Genomic DNA, 13,371 nt, shown 5'->3' with positions numbered 1-13,371 from the left:
CTTGAGCCTTGCTCATGTAAACATTCGTTGGGTTGTATGATTGGAGTTGCTAGATCATGTGAAGAGGTACACTGCAATAGAGCTGCTTAGCGCACCTATTGACTCGGGGCTGCTGGATCTGTGTCTTTTGTCTTGGTGTGCTGCTTTACGGAATTATGACTGATAAATCTTACAAAGAAAGCGCTCTTAAATGATCCACTGCTCTGATACACCCTCACCAAACATTTCCTTTGCGCGCGTCATGTTTAAGGGGCTTGCATTGATTCCAGGTACTATACGCGACTTGTAAACCTAAACCGCGACTCAACTGGCCTAAGCAACAACAGCAAAAGCTTAACTGGCGTCCATCAGTACGAAAGGGGCACAGGGTGCGAGGCACTACGTCGCGTCGCTGCCGCCTTCAGCCTAGCACCATTGTTCTCGGCCGCCAAGGCGTCCCTCCCGTCTTTCAGGTGTGTAAGCCGAGATACGATGCAACTAGACAGTACGTCCGCTGTTCCCACGGATCGAGATATGCTTATGCAGCATAGGCGCAACTTTCATCCCAGTGTGACGTGGTCACTTTCGATCGCTATCCAGCTTCTATTGCGATCGCATTTCTTGACCGCGATTGGCTCCCTTCCCCAGCTAGTGTAAAGGCGCCAATCGTGATCGAAAAATTTGATCCCAATCGGGCTCGATGGAGATCGAAACTGCACCGTGCGACACCCGCATAAACGAGTGGTTCCTATGGGGAAAACGTACCGGTAGAAATGGAAACCATTTCCGCGAGGTTAGAAATTAATTAATTTACAGCCAGCACTCCTTCATAAGCGTGACGGCACCATGTAGAGCGAGAACCGCGAACAGTGGGTTGCGGCTGCAAGGCAGTGGGCTTACCGTCGTAGGCTTTTCGGGTCTTGTTGAAGAGCACCTCCGCGTCTCGTTTTCTGAGAGGGTCCGCATGTTTGTCCGGATGATATATCTTACTTAATCTCCTGTAGGCATTCGTTATCTCTTCTGTAGTTGCCTGGATGCCAAGAGAAAATGCGAAAGCGTCGGTTACACACACGAGCAGACCGGCGCATGGACGGAGCGATATTTCGTCATTCCGTCGTAAAAAAGCGATCAGCCTAGTCGGGATTAACGCAGCCGATATGCCTGTACTACTTGACGAGGTGGAAACAAACTTACATTTTTTCCAATGTTGAGGAACGTATAATAATCGTCCTCCACTTGCAGAACATCGTCGTCTGTTTCGCTATCCATGTGCGCCGCCATAACTGCGGCTAGCGGCCCCACCGAGATAAAAAAGAAAAACTTCCGCTAAATTTCAGTAAGATGACTTCTTACTAAAAAATATCATCAAGAATGTCTATGTGACTTTACTGTAATAAATATACTTCTCCTTATATTCTAAATTGAAATACGGTAGAAGAAACGCGCATCTACTGGTGCAAAGAGTATCGCTTACTCTCGTCCGCAAAACACCGCGAGCGCAGCGCTCCGGAAAGTTGCGTGCGACCAGCCGGCAAAGGTTCTGTTTACATTCGATTCAAAGAGTTTCGTGTTTCCAAAAAAGCGTGATCCTTTCGTGACCGCCCGTCGCTGGAGCTTCGTATTCGTCGAAACATGTAGTTCCTAGCCATCCAGTGCATTGTGCGTGCTGCAGGCCGGCCCCGGCGGCGAAAGAAATAAACTCCCCCAAGGATGAATCCTCCAGACTGTTGAAAGCTGAAAGATGGAGAACTGCTGGGATGGCTCAAATAATTCACACAAAAAATGCAACCCCTCAGTCGAATGCTGGTAAGTTTTGTGCATCATACGGCATGTCGCAGCAGCGGCGATAAACTGCTTACGATGCGCGCGGCGCGGCTGCGCGCGACGTGTATGTGTGTGACTTCCAAGGCGTTGGCATCTGATTTGCGGCTATCCGTTTGCTCAAAGCTCTAATTTCAGAGTGCAACAGAGACATCTGAACGGAGCTAAACGCATTGCATGCTACCGAACCAATTTTCTTCGCCCAAACGGTCGAAAATCGGTTTCTCACGAGTGTTTCGTTTTTGTGTCACTGACGCGCCCACAGTTCCGATGCCGCTTAAAAAAAAAAGAAGTAATAAAAAAATAATAAAAGAATGTGTCTGAGAAAGGAAGTGCTTGCGCGCACGAGGTCGATCTGCGGTATATCTTCCACTCGTAATTTTTATGCAGCGGTGTCATTTAGCGCCTCCACAAATGTGCCAGAGCTGCCACCGTGTGTTGCGTGCCGAGCAGTTGTGTCGCCGCGTCTCGAGCGGCTTTCTGTGGAATCGATATTCACTCCTGCATGCCGAATGCGCGGCCCGGTTTGTCGGCCCTGGTCCGCTCGATCGCTGACCATTAGGAATGCAGCAGGAAACATCGCGCAAGATTTATGGCCAGCACGAACGGCGAAAGAATTCCACGATATCGCCATGCCAGATGCGAGCGGCGCATATTCTTCGCTTGGCATGCGACCCGCATAACGCGGTGACACCGACATCTCCGGCCTCAGCCGCACGACTGCAGCAATTCAGGCTGCCTTCTGTGCATGGTCGACTTCTGGAGCGGAGAAAAAGAAATCTTCATCGAAACGCTGGACGTTGCCAAAACGCGCATGCATTTTGACCATCTGGGTCAGGCTCAGCCGCATTTCTGGTTTCTGTTTCGGTTACGTTCCGACCAATGCGCTGTGTCCCGTTATTGACGTTTGCAATAATTTCTGTTTTTAGGTTGTCGGTGGCAGTTAAATTAATCCGCGCATATCTTATTGTGCATTCTGAGCGTGATGTTTTACCATTGGTAATTTACGAAGGGACAATTTCGTAGCCTGGTTTCGGTTTTAGCTGGCGTGCCTGCTTTATCAGTGCGTCAGAGCATAGAGTTGACGCATTAGTGTTTACATGGAAATGGCAAAGCATCTGTACTATTTATCTCACGTAGTGCTCGGTGAAATGCTGCCGTCACTGCTTTTGTTTTCGTGCAAGCAGAAGAGGAGTGTTGTGTTATACTTGTGGTGTCGTACGTGGGCTCCTGCGCTAAAATAAGAGAGATATAGAATGGATCTGCAAAGAAAGGCAGGCAGGTTAACCGGAGGTAGTTCTGGTTGACCACCCTTCGCTGGTGGATGGGACTAAAAGGAGAAAGAGAGCGGAAGGAGGGAGAGTAAATTAACAACACTGCACCTTAGAAGTTCAGGTGGAATGTACACTCTAGTAGGTGATCACGCATAACCTATATATAGGCTGTACATCACATCACGATCTGTGTGCTCTTTAAGAGGATTTCTATTGTTGCTGTTATTGGAACAAAAATCATTTTGCTTTATTTTTATATTCTTCTAGCGTGTGGTTTGTTAAGTGTTGGGAAGTTTCTTCAACATTTGGTAGGGTTTAGTAGCTTGAAAACCACCTTGTTCTGCTGTAGCTAAAGCTACCTCATGTTGCACTGGCGCGTTATATGCATGCTCTCTTCGCTCGTTGTAACATATTAAATTTAAGAAATACTACGGGAGGTCAGCGGTGCCGTATATCACACAGTGTAAGAAATACATGCAGAGAAAGAAGAGGTCCGCGAAGCGTTCTGGCAGTCTGAATAGATTCGTGTATTCCTCCGGAATGGAGACTTGCAAAAAGTAATCCCATTATTAAAAAATCAAGGTGCTGGTTACGCCCTAGATAACATTAGACCAGTATCTCTTACATCAAACCTAGTAAAATTCATCGAGAGAATCTTACGCGACCGCTTAGATAATTGGCTGATAGAACACATGATCTTGAAATTGGCTTCAGACATGGGTGCTCAGTTTGGTGTGTCCCTGTCGGCCTGGAAAGTCGAATTCGACTGGCTCGATGTCAGAAAAAATATGCTGCCTCAATCACTTTGGATATCACTAAAGCGTATGACAGTGTACAGCACGTCAGCCTAATAAACGCACTTCAATATGCAGGTGTGCCAAATTATTTTGTTGCTCGGGTTTATGAATTCTTAAACAGCGGGGAATTTTACTGCTCTCTGTGCGGATTGTCTTCGTTAGCGTATAAACAATCAAGAGATCTACCCCAAGGATCGGTCCTATCGTCGTTTCTATTTAATGTTTTACCGAGTGGTGTACCTTTAAAACGGTATGTACAGGTGTACGTATACGCCCACGACATCGCATTTTTTTGCTGCATCGGTAGATATAAAAGCATTGTACCAAATGCTACAGTCCTATATGAGTATCCTTGACTTGTGGCTTGATGGCATTAATATCTCTTAATATCAGAAAAAGCGCCATCCTAATCTTCCCTCAAAGCGTTCCTGTGCAAATTTCGATCCTTTCTCGACAAGAGTATCCCGCAGGTAAATTCACCTAAATATTTCGGTGTCATATACACCGAAAATCTTAACTGGTGTCCGCATATAGAGCACATTAGCTCATAGGGAGCACGCGCAGTATAGGAATGCTGCATATACTTAGCAGCAATTGATCACGGCTGCGTCGGCATGCCCTCATTATGATATATTAAATATTACAACTCATATTATATATTTCGTATGCGGGCCCGCATACGAAATTCGGCCTCTGGTTTTATTAGAACGAGAGACATTACGCTTATGTCTTGGGCTTCCTAAATTTGTCGCGAATGATTGTTTTTTTTTTTTTCGGGAAGCACGCCTGCCTTTACTTCTCATGCAATTTGATTTACTGACAGTACAAACTTCCTAAAGTTATATGCACCTCCACAATAGAGGTCACAAAATGTTTTCTTTACTGAATCTGGGGCCATATAACGTAAAACTATCCCAGTGTGTTTTTATTTCAATCTCCTGACGTCAAATTTGCCTAACCGCTGACGCAAGCGTAGGGCAGTAACCCGCAGGGTTGTCTGAACAGGCCAATCAAACGCTCTCCTCGTTCATAGGAGGTCACTTTTGTTTGCTTGAAGAACGAATAACATTGCCTACACTGAGTGGTTTGTCTCATCTGATTGGCTGACAAGAGGCGAGAAACACGCTCAAGTGGAGAGGGATTCGATGGGGCCGAGCCATTGCGCTGAAAATTGATAACCGGATGAAGAAGGTGGTGCCAGCGTCTGCGATTGGTCCGCTTTCCCTTACTTAGCTTGCGCAGGGTGGTCGACAATCGCGGCGGCATGCAACGCAAGCTTAAGAATGGCGCTAGAACGGATCCTCAGCAAAGAAGTGTTGGCAGAACGAGGTTGTAATCGTGCCGAAAGTGCTCGAAAACGTTACACGGACACGCAAGAAGTTTTATTAGACGCAAATAAACCCATGCTCTCCGGCAGGTGCGAGTACCCAGCGTCTGAGCGATCGGCGGCAGCCATCTTTTATTCCTTTCGGAACGGGACAGCCTGCGGCTATTCAGAAAAAAATTCAGTTTTGTTCGGCATATTAATGCATCTTTAACGCGTACACGTCATTTTGACACAGTGCGTTTTTGCGGTTTTGTGACGTCGCGTGGCAGGCAGGTGAAGTGGGTGCAGCCCGAAAACTTTTGACCAATAGCCGAGGGATAATGACGAAAGGCGTCGAATCAGAAATAGTTATTTTTCTTTTGTGCGGTCAAATCATGCATGATCAGTGTGTACACGTCATATCAGATGGGGAGCTATCGCGGTTTTCGTGACGTCGCGTGACAGACAGGTGAAGTGGGAGTGGTCCAAAAAAGTTTAGACCAATCAGGGAGGCTGATTGCAGAAATGGAATAGAAAAGTTTGGATTAGCTTTACCTTATAGCGCACCTGCCTCATTTTTTAACCATCAGTGGCATCGCTCACGTTGCCCTCAAGTTGTTTTCGTGCAAAATCTATTGGAGCCAATAAATGTTCACCCGTGCGAGGTGGTCTTGCTAAATTCCTCTGTTCCCGTCGCTAAATTTGGATTTGATGATATTTTTTCCAAACAATGCTAAAATTTGTCCTTTCAATATCTGAATGGTATCTTGGAAGACCACCTTACAGGTACACCTGGATACAAAGAGCGTTATAGCGATTGATGCTTCCGTCTGTGAAGAGAAGACAGATGTGGGCATTGTATCACCATATCTAAATTGGTATTTTTTCATACGACTACCCGACTTCATACCTATCTTTCAGGCGAAATTATTGGCAATTGTCTTAGCTTTACGCAAATTACCATCGTCTCTTGTCATAAGCCGTAATCTTAAACCACTGTCTGTCTGTCTTGTCTTCGCTAACCACGTCCAAATTGTCAGATCATTAGAAACAGTCTATTCACTCCTCCCAAGACATTTGCGTCTTGGTCGTTTAGTGTAGGTGACAGGCCACAAAGGTCTAGCTTTAAATGAATATGCAGATGCACTCGCTGTAGCATCCCACAATGGTCCTGTAATCCCCATTTTACCTGCGTCAGCTTTCATCACTGCGACGCGATTAAGAAAATATACTGCCACATATAACTTCGCCAAGTCACCGTTATCAACATCCGATTTCCCGCATCTCAATTTTCCTTGGAACAACAAATGGTGCTCCACTGGAAAAATTGAACTAGCGATTACGGGACTACAGTGCCTAGTCCCCCCACTGAACTCTTACCTCCGCAGGTCTGGCCTGCCTATATAACCTTTGTGTCCTTTATGTAATGAGAGGGAATCTCTGCAACACCTCTTGACCTGTCGCCCGTTCATTATTCAAAGAAAAATATTTTTAGAAGAACCCTACCAAAATCTTGGCTTGAATTTGACTCTTCCGGTAATTCTTTCCTTTGGGGCTACAGTACTGGGTTATAGCCACAGGAACGTTCGTGAAGCCCTCCGTAACTTTCTACGCGAGACAAAAAGAATTGCATGCTAAAATCGTTATTTTACTCCTGGACGACAAACATGCCAATATCTTCAGCGACTCCAGGGCAGCCATCCGCGCCTTCAGCGTTGGCGCCGTGTGTAAGGAAGCTTGTCGCATCCTCGACGGCAAAAGCATCGCCACCCACACTCTCATGTGGTTCTCCGCTCACATGGGATCCATCATGGGAGGCCCCACAAACCTCAACGAGCTGGCCCACTCCAAGGCGCGAGCTCTCGCTTTCCGCGACCATGGAGAACTCCATCGCCGGCCTGCAGTGGTGGAGAACAGAGATCAACCGACCACATACAATGAAATTACGTAGCACTTTTATCTCCGCAGGAGAGACTTTCCCCTTCCACACAAGAAGTTAAATAGGGCACAGACATTGAACCTTAGATTATTGCAAGCAGGCTCGTATCCCAGCCGGGCTTTATTCCACAAGCTTTATCCCGACACCTATGCCACTAGTTCTTGCAGGCACTGCAATGACTTCGCTAGCCTAGACCACATGCTCTGGCGTTGCCCCTCGTTACGAGGCACAGAACAAATCAGTGAGGACAAGTGGCTCTCCGCTATCAAGAGCCGCGATGCCGGGGCGCAATTATGGGCTGTCCAGAGGGTCCACGATGCGGCGGTCGGGCATGGCCTGACTGTCCCAACGGGGGAGCGACCCGCAGCGCGCTGAGTCGCGTACCTCAGGACCTTCATTAAAGTTTTGCATCCATCCATCCATCCATCCACTTCATATTGTCACGTAGTTTTTGCTGTAATACTTAGATATTTGACCATTCATATTTGTAACAGTATAGACACCTTAATTCATATTTACAAAACACTTATTTCATTTAATTTTATTTTCCTAAAAAACAAATAGTTTTCTCACCGCTCGATTCATGACCGATCCCACAGAGTGTGTTGCGCCATTTCACTAAGAAACAAGAACAAAATTTGCAAGTCTGCCCTGCGAAACGATCGACATATGTTTATTGGTAATATTACAGGTATCGTAACTGGACGAGCCGCTTTGGTGCCTGCACTTTGTTGGCGGACGCCGACCGTTAACCTTGAACGAACTGTGCACCATAGATAGTTGATGAGATGAAATATATGTAGATTATGAATCTCACTGTCAAGTAGCGGACCACGTGCGTGCATTGAACATACGCCACTCGACGGACCGCAGTGTGGCATTTCGGTGGAGGCATAGACAACATTTCATGTAAAAAGCGATACGGCGAAATATTGGGAGGGCCATGCGGACCGCATGCGTGAAACCCTTGGCCTATGGATCCTGCGTTGGATTTTTTAAAATAATTATGCCTAATTCAGCAGGCTTTGATTGGGACAAATCCGGTCAGGCGATGGTTCTCTGCACTGGGGCGGAATCTTATAACGGTTCGGAAAGCGAACGGTTCACTTAATTGGCCTCATGGGATTGGTCAGAATTGTGCTTGCGTCATTGACCGTCAGAGACAGCGGGGCCCGGCATCGCAAATTATGACCACGTCACGCATCTGTCAATCGTTTTGAAAGCGAACCGTCGTTTGCTAAGAACGGAACCGGCGAAGAGTTCGCTTTGGGTTCGGTTGCTGTGGCTTGGCTGCTGGCTTACGACCCTGGCGGGCGCTCGCGGGCACAGGTTGTTTCGGAGGCTATTACTCGCCCTTGCCGTCTGCTTGGCGTTGTTATTTCATTGTCGACGACGCCTGGAGGAGCTATACGCGTTCGACGAGATGACGGGAAAGTTGTTTGCACCGTCACTGTCGGCTTTTTAGGCACGCGTTTCGCTGGCTACGTTACGAATTGGAGGAGACTCTGGTACAAGCATACCAGTGGCCATTACACAGAGAGGAAGGAATTGCGCGCTGTGGTCTCTCGGCACCGACCTGCAGGTTCCAGTGGTCTTGCGGAAGCGAAGCATTCATCGTAATGGCCTGGATCTCTGTTTCCGTCACTGTGCATGAAGTTACTCTTGCGATTACTGTCGTCGGCCGGTAGAAGGGCTGGGTCTGCTTTCCTGCGGCACCGCCTTTCAAAGCCAAGGAGACATTTGCATGGCGAGGTCGAGTTCCCCGTGCTATCGCCGGCGTCCATAGCTCGCAGATCAGCATTCAGCAGCCAGAAGGGTTCAACCAAAGTAGCTCCACCGATTCCTTTGTTCGGCTGCGTGATAAGACTCCAGAGTCAGGACCGGAAAACTTCAGAGATCTCTGATTTGGCTGCCAATATTTCTCGAATTCGGGAGTGCCACACTTTCGTTCTCAATTTCGCAGTACAGCGCCCGCCAGCCAGCGCCACGTTCTCTAATTTTACTTCTCGCAGGCTCTACAGGGCACACGTGTGCACTGTAATGTTTGGTTTCATGCCTCATTGTTTTTATGACGCGACGCGGCCGGGATGCAGATCGCAGCGATAACGGCAGCGCTGCGGCGTGTGAGTCATGTCCAATGCGATAAGGAAAGGCGGAAAAAAAGAAAAGGCAAATTCATGTGGAAAACGCTAGTAAGTGTGGCCCTAAGAGCCAGTTCACGATATTTTTCCTTTCTTTCTTTTTGCACTCGCCATTTAGACAGTATTGGCAGTGCATGCCTGATGCGTGTATCGTGCAAGCTCCTGGTGGCAGACGAAAATAGCACTGCGCTCCGCCAAAGCATTTACGCTTTCGGCGATGCATTTATAAATTACTTCGAGCATTGTGTAAATGCCTGGCACTGCACGTTTGTAATTTAAAACTTGCAAGATGATATATCATTTGTATGTGTATTTATTGAGCGAGCAGAAACATTGTGCAATTCTTCGACTAGCGCGCATTACAATGACGTGCACTTCAGAGGCGGCACCCTCTCGTATATTGGCCCCGTCCTCCCCTTCTTCCACCTCCGGCTTGGGAGCGGCCCATTTAGCAGTGACGCAAGCCGCAAAGTGAACCGGTCGCTTTTCGCGAACCGTTATAAGATTCCGCCTCTGATCTCAGCTTCAGTGTATCGCCACGCGTACATAAAGTTTTGTTTTCTTTTCTTTATTTTTTCAGCAAGAACGTGGGCGCAGGCTTTCTTCTCGGAAAGTCGATCGGTTGGTTTAGCTATTATTTTTAATGCAGAGAGGAGAGCTGATCAGCACGCAGCAATCAAGGCAACATAAGCTGGGTATTACGGCTTTCATGTTCGGGCGTCGCGCGCATCGCACGCCACTGGATCTCCGAGGCTATGCCGGAGACATATGACACGGCACGGCAGTGTCCGATACATGACATGCGGCGCGCGTCGGAAAAATAGGCTGCTTCGTCCGTTAGAAAGCCGCTGGACGTAAGCTGGACGCAATTACTAGAACGTGGGATCGGACGCGGAACTGTGCTGTGTATCTCCTGCGGCCTGCTCGGCTTGTAGATCCCGGTTCTGCGAGTTTGTTTGTAACGATCCAGCAAGGTGTTTACTTATCGGCGTACAAAAGGAAGGTCGAACTACCGTTCCTAAATTTCGCGCAGAAAACAAAGAAAGAAAAAAAAAGAAAGAAGGAAAGAGAAAACGTGACGCTGATGAGGTCATCGTGTGCCGTCATGCACATTGCCGTATTTTTACCACCTGGGTCCTTCTCATGCAGCAAAACGTTCCGCCAAAATTGGCAGGTTTGAGTTTTCTCGTAATTGTTGTTATCTAAGTATAAGGATTGACTTCTACCGCCCAGAGTCGCTGCCAAATGTCAGACGTCTCAGGGAGCAGCTTCGGGAACACTAACTTGGCGTCGCCACCAGTCCATTCCACTCGCATCACTTCTGTGGCATAAGAAACTATTGTATCTGTCGGTAAAGCTTAGATATTTCTACCTGTCTATCAATCTCGATTGCTAAGTTTGTTCTTCTTCAGCGTATCTGTCCCTGTGGCACTATATATCGGTGTTTCTGCTTTCTGCTCTATATGCTACAAAGCGTATTAGAAAACGAAAACAAAAATTCTCTAGACTTTAAAAACAAAATATTTGTGGACTTTAATTAGACTGTCTATTTTTTTTTTTGAAATTTAAGGGATGCCGTCTATAACATTACTGACTACAGTACTGTGGCACGAGTGCAACAGGCAGTGGCGCATCCAATCAACAAGTGCATCCTTTGAGCACAACGTGGCCCACGTGACGGGATGGACGGCGCACCACGAAGAAAGAAAATAGAAAGAAAGAAAGAAAGAAAGGAAAGAAAGAAAGAAAGAAAGAAAGAAAGAAAGAAAGAGAGAGAGAGAATTACATACTCTCGAGACAAACGAAGCGAATACACTCGTCTTGTGTTGCACAATGTGACAACTCGGCAGCAGAGAGGAAAGCTTTCATCACGACTGAGTGCCCGGGAGATCTTCATGCGATCGCAGTCATCTCTGATGGCGTAATGCCGTCTTGCGAAGAATATCTTGGACGAAGTCGCTCAGCCAAATGAAACGACGAGTCTTCCAAAAGCACGTAGTCGGTCATCGACAAGAATATAGAAGAGAGAGAGCGTAGGGTTACCTTACAGTGCCGTGCGCTTTGCGTCCTGTCTGCGTTCTCGATGATGAGGAGAAGGAGTCGAATATACTTGTTCTTGTTTTTAGCCAGTCGTCTGCTATACACGGCCGACGCTGTGCCTTGGTTTCTTCAAGTGTGCGAAGCCGTGGACTAACGGCGCCGGTCTTTCTTTCTTTCTTTCTTTCTTTCTTTCTTTCTTTTTTTTTTTTTTGCTTCTGCAGTAACACACTTATTACATAATATGAGATGCAAATAGCTTGGAGGACTTTGTTATAGTTCTGTCAGCAAAAGAGATCGAATGGTCAGGTGATCGAAAGAGGACGAACTGTTTATGTTGAAAAAAAAAGCGAAAAAAAAAAACGCAGATCCCACTCACTGTGGGAATCGATGTAAGCGAAGTTTTCTGTGCTGTTTGCGTTCATTGACGGTGTTTGGCGGTGATTTCGACGGTGCACGGCTGTGATGATGTGGTGTTAAACGTTACCTTGCGTGTACCACTTGCGTTTTCTCTAATTAGTACACGAGAGCGCACGTGTTTGCTCGAGGCATTGTTGTGAGCCATTGTCCGTATGCTCTGCGAGAACGTTAGCGCTGTCATTCCCTCACACGGCGCATCGCATATAGTCGGTGAAATAGAGAAGTTCTTTTATTGAAGCCTTGGGAGAAATCGCTGCTGCCACGTCCCGTGCCCGACGGACCAGCGATCGCTGGCCACCCCGCGGGCTTCCATCACGCGGCACGCCATGCCACTGTCTGTTGCATAGCAAGGACGCCGTGGCTGAAGCGTTCATTATGCTGGAGCACCACTTGCGTATTGTCGTTCTGAGGCCGCGGTGCTCTGATGCCGCTTTGCATCTGCACGCCCTGCGTCAGCTGTTGGCATGGAGAAACTTGCACGTTGTCTGTTTTTCACGACTCACAGAAACCTGCCGTACCACGCCTTGAATTATTATTATTATTATTATTATTATTATTATTATTACAATTTATTCCCAACTGTCATCATGTCTAGTGTAGTAGGATACAACTGTAAAAAAAAAAAAAAAAGAACAGCAGTTGGCAACCAAAGCACACGGACCGCGTGGGGTTGTGTTACTCTGTCAGCCAATCACAGAAGCAAACAAAATCGTCGTCATTGGACCTTTTTTCCCGAGGGATCAGTTATAGCCCGAAAAGAAACTTCACGTCTCCGCATCGAATTCTTAAGAGAGACTGGTTTGATGGACATATGGTGAAACCCTTCAGCGGTATTGTGCGAGACGCTCGGGCGGAGCAATTGCCGGCCTTGTTCGCCAGGCTAAACCCGCCTGTTGCTACAATTCACCACAACCACCTTTTCAACATGGCGTCGCACTTGATACCTCCGGTACAGTGAACTAGAAGGCTTCTAGTCCACTATACCTCCGGAGCGTCTGCTGTTCTTGACTCTTTTCATCGGCGGAAGCGATGAAGCGTGCAACAGACTAGTGGCGTTTCCTTTATTGAAGAGACCCCAAACGAAGCATGCTTTCTGACGGCGCATTTCCCTTCTCCCGCGGTCATCCCATGTATGCAAGCTGCCACGAACGAAAGGTCGTTATTCACCCGTTTCTTCACAGCGCTGCCTTTACGCACTCTCTGTCTTCTCTGTGTACCATTCCATCTCGCCCCTGCAGGGCTGTTGCGCGTTAGTACAAAGGTATGCGCTGCAGCTTCTGCAACGCTTTTGCATGGTGCTCACGCGTAATGACAGCTTTCCAGAGGGCATTGTGTCGAGGACCAAGGAGTTCCAGAGGGCATTGTTGCGACCCCCCAGAAGTTACTTGGAAAGGTCTCCCGCGCTCCTGCCATGTACATTACACACGTTCTCAACCACCCCCCGACGCTGCGGGCAAGGCAGCAGCAGCAACAGGAGCATCAGGGTAAAAATGGAAGAGGCAAAGAAAGATTCGATTTAAGAGCGATGGCACTCATCAAGGAAAGACAATAACTCAGCGCTTGTTCGCCCTCATTTTTTGTTTTGCTCCTTTTCGAAATTAATTCGTTCCGGCTTGCTCATCTCGCAGTCGTTCTACAGCACAAAAATATGTTCGCC

At 47.4% G+C, this 13,371-nt stretch overlaps 2 protein-coding genes across 6 annotated transcripts in view; one reads left to right on the top strand and one right to left on the bottom strand.

Moving 5' to 3' along the window:
- LOC142575438 (dnaJ homolog subfamily C member 11) overlaps positions 1–1,317 on the bottom strand; it is a 49,556-nt gene extending 48,239 nt beyond the window's left edge. Inside the window, exons 1-2 of the mRNA XM_075684814.1 lie at positions 1,174–1,317; positions 880–1,009 (exon numbers count right to left, since the gene is read on the bottom strand). Coding sequence (XP_075540929.1) covers positions 880–1,009; positions 1,174–1,260 — 217 coding nt within the window. The 5' untranslated portion in view covers positions 1,261–1,317. The remainder of the gene's footprint in view (positions 1–879; positions 1,010–1,173) is intronic.
- Positions 1,318–1,450: 133 nt separating this feature from the next.
- Positions 1,451–13,371, top strand: part of Camta (Calmodulin-binding transcription activator) — a 528,965-nt gene continuing 517,044 nt past the window's right edge. For all 5 annotated transcript variants that reach the window (XM_075684812.1, XM_075684811.1, XM_075684810.1 and 2 more), the window contains exon 1: positions 1,451–1,785. In XM_075684812.1, the coding sequence (XP_075540927.1) occupies positions 1,737–1,785 (49 nt within the window). In that variant the 5' untranslated portion in view covers positions 1,451–1,736. The remainder of the gene's footprint in view (positions 1,786–13,371) is intronic.

Source organism: Dermacentor variabilis, chromosome 3, assembly GCF_050947875.1.
Source record: "Dermacentor variabilis isolate Ectoservices chromosome 3, ASM5094787v1, whole genome shotgun sequence".
Lineage (NCBI taxonomy): Eukaryota > Metazoa > Arthropoda > Arachnida > Ixodida > Ixodidae > Dermacentor > Dermacentor variabilis.
The sequence above is the reverse complement of the archived record's forward strand: the minus strand, read 5'-3'. Positions and strand labels throughout refer to the sequence as shown.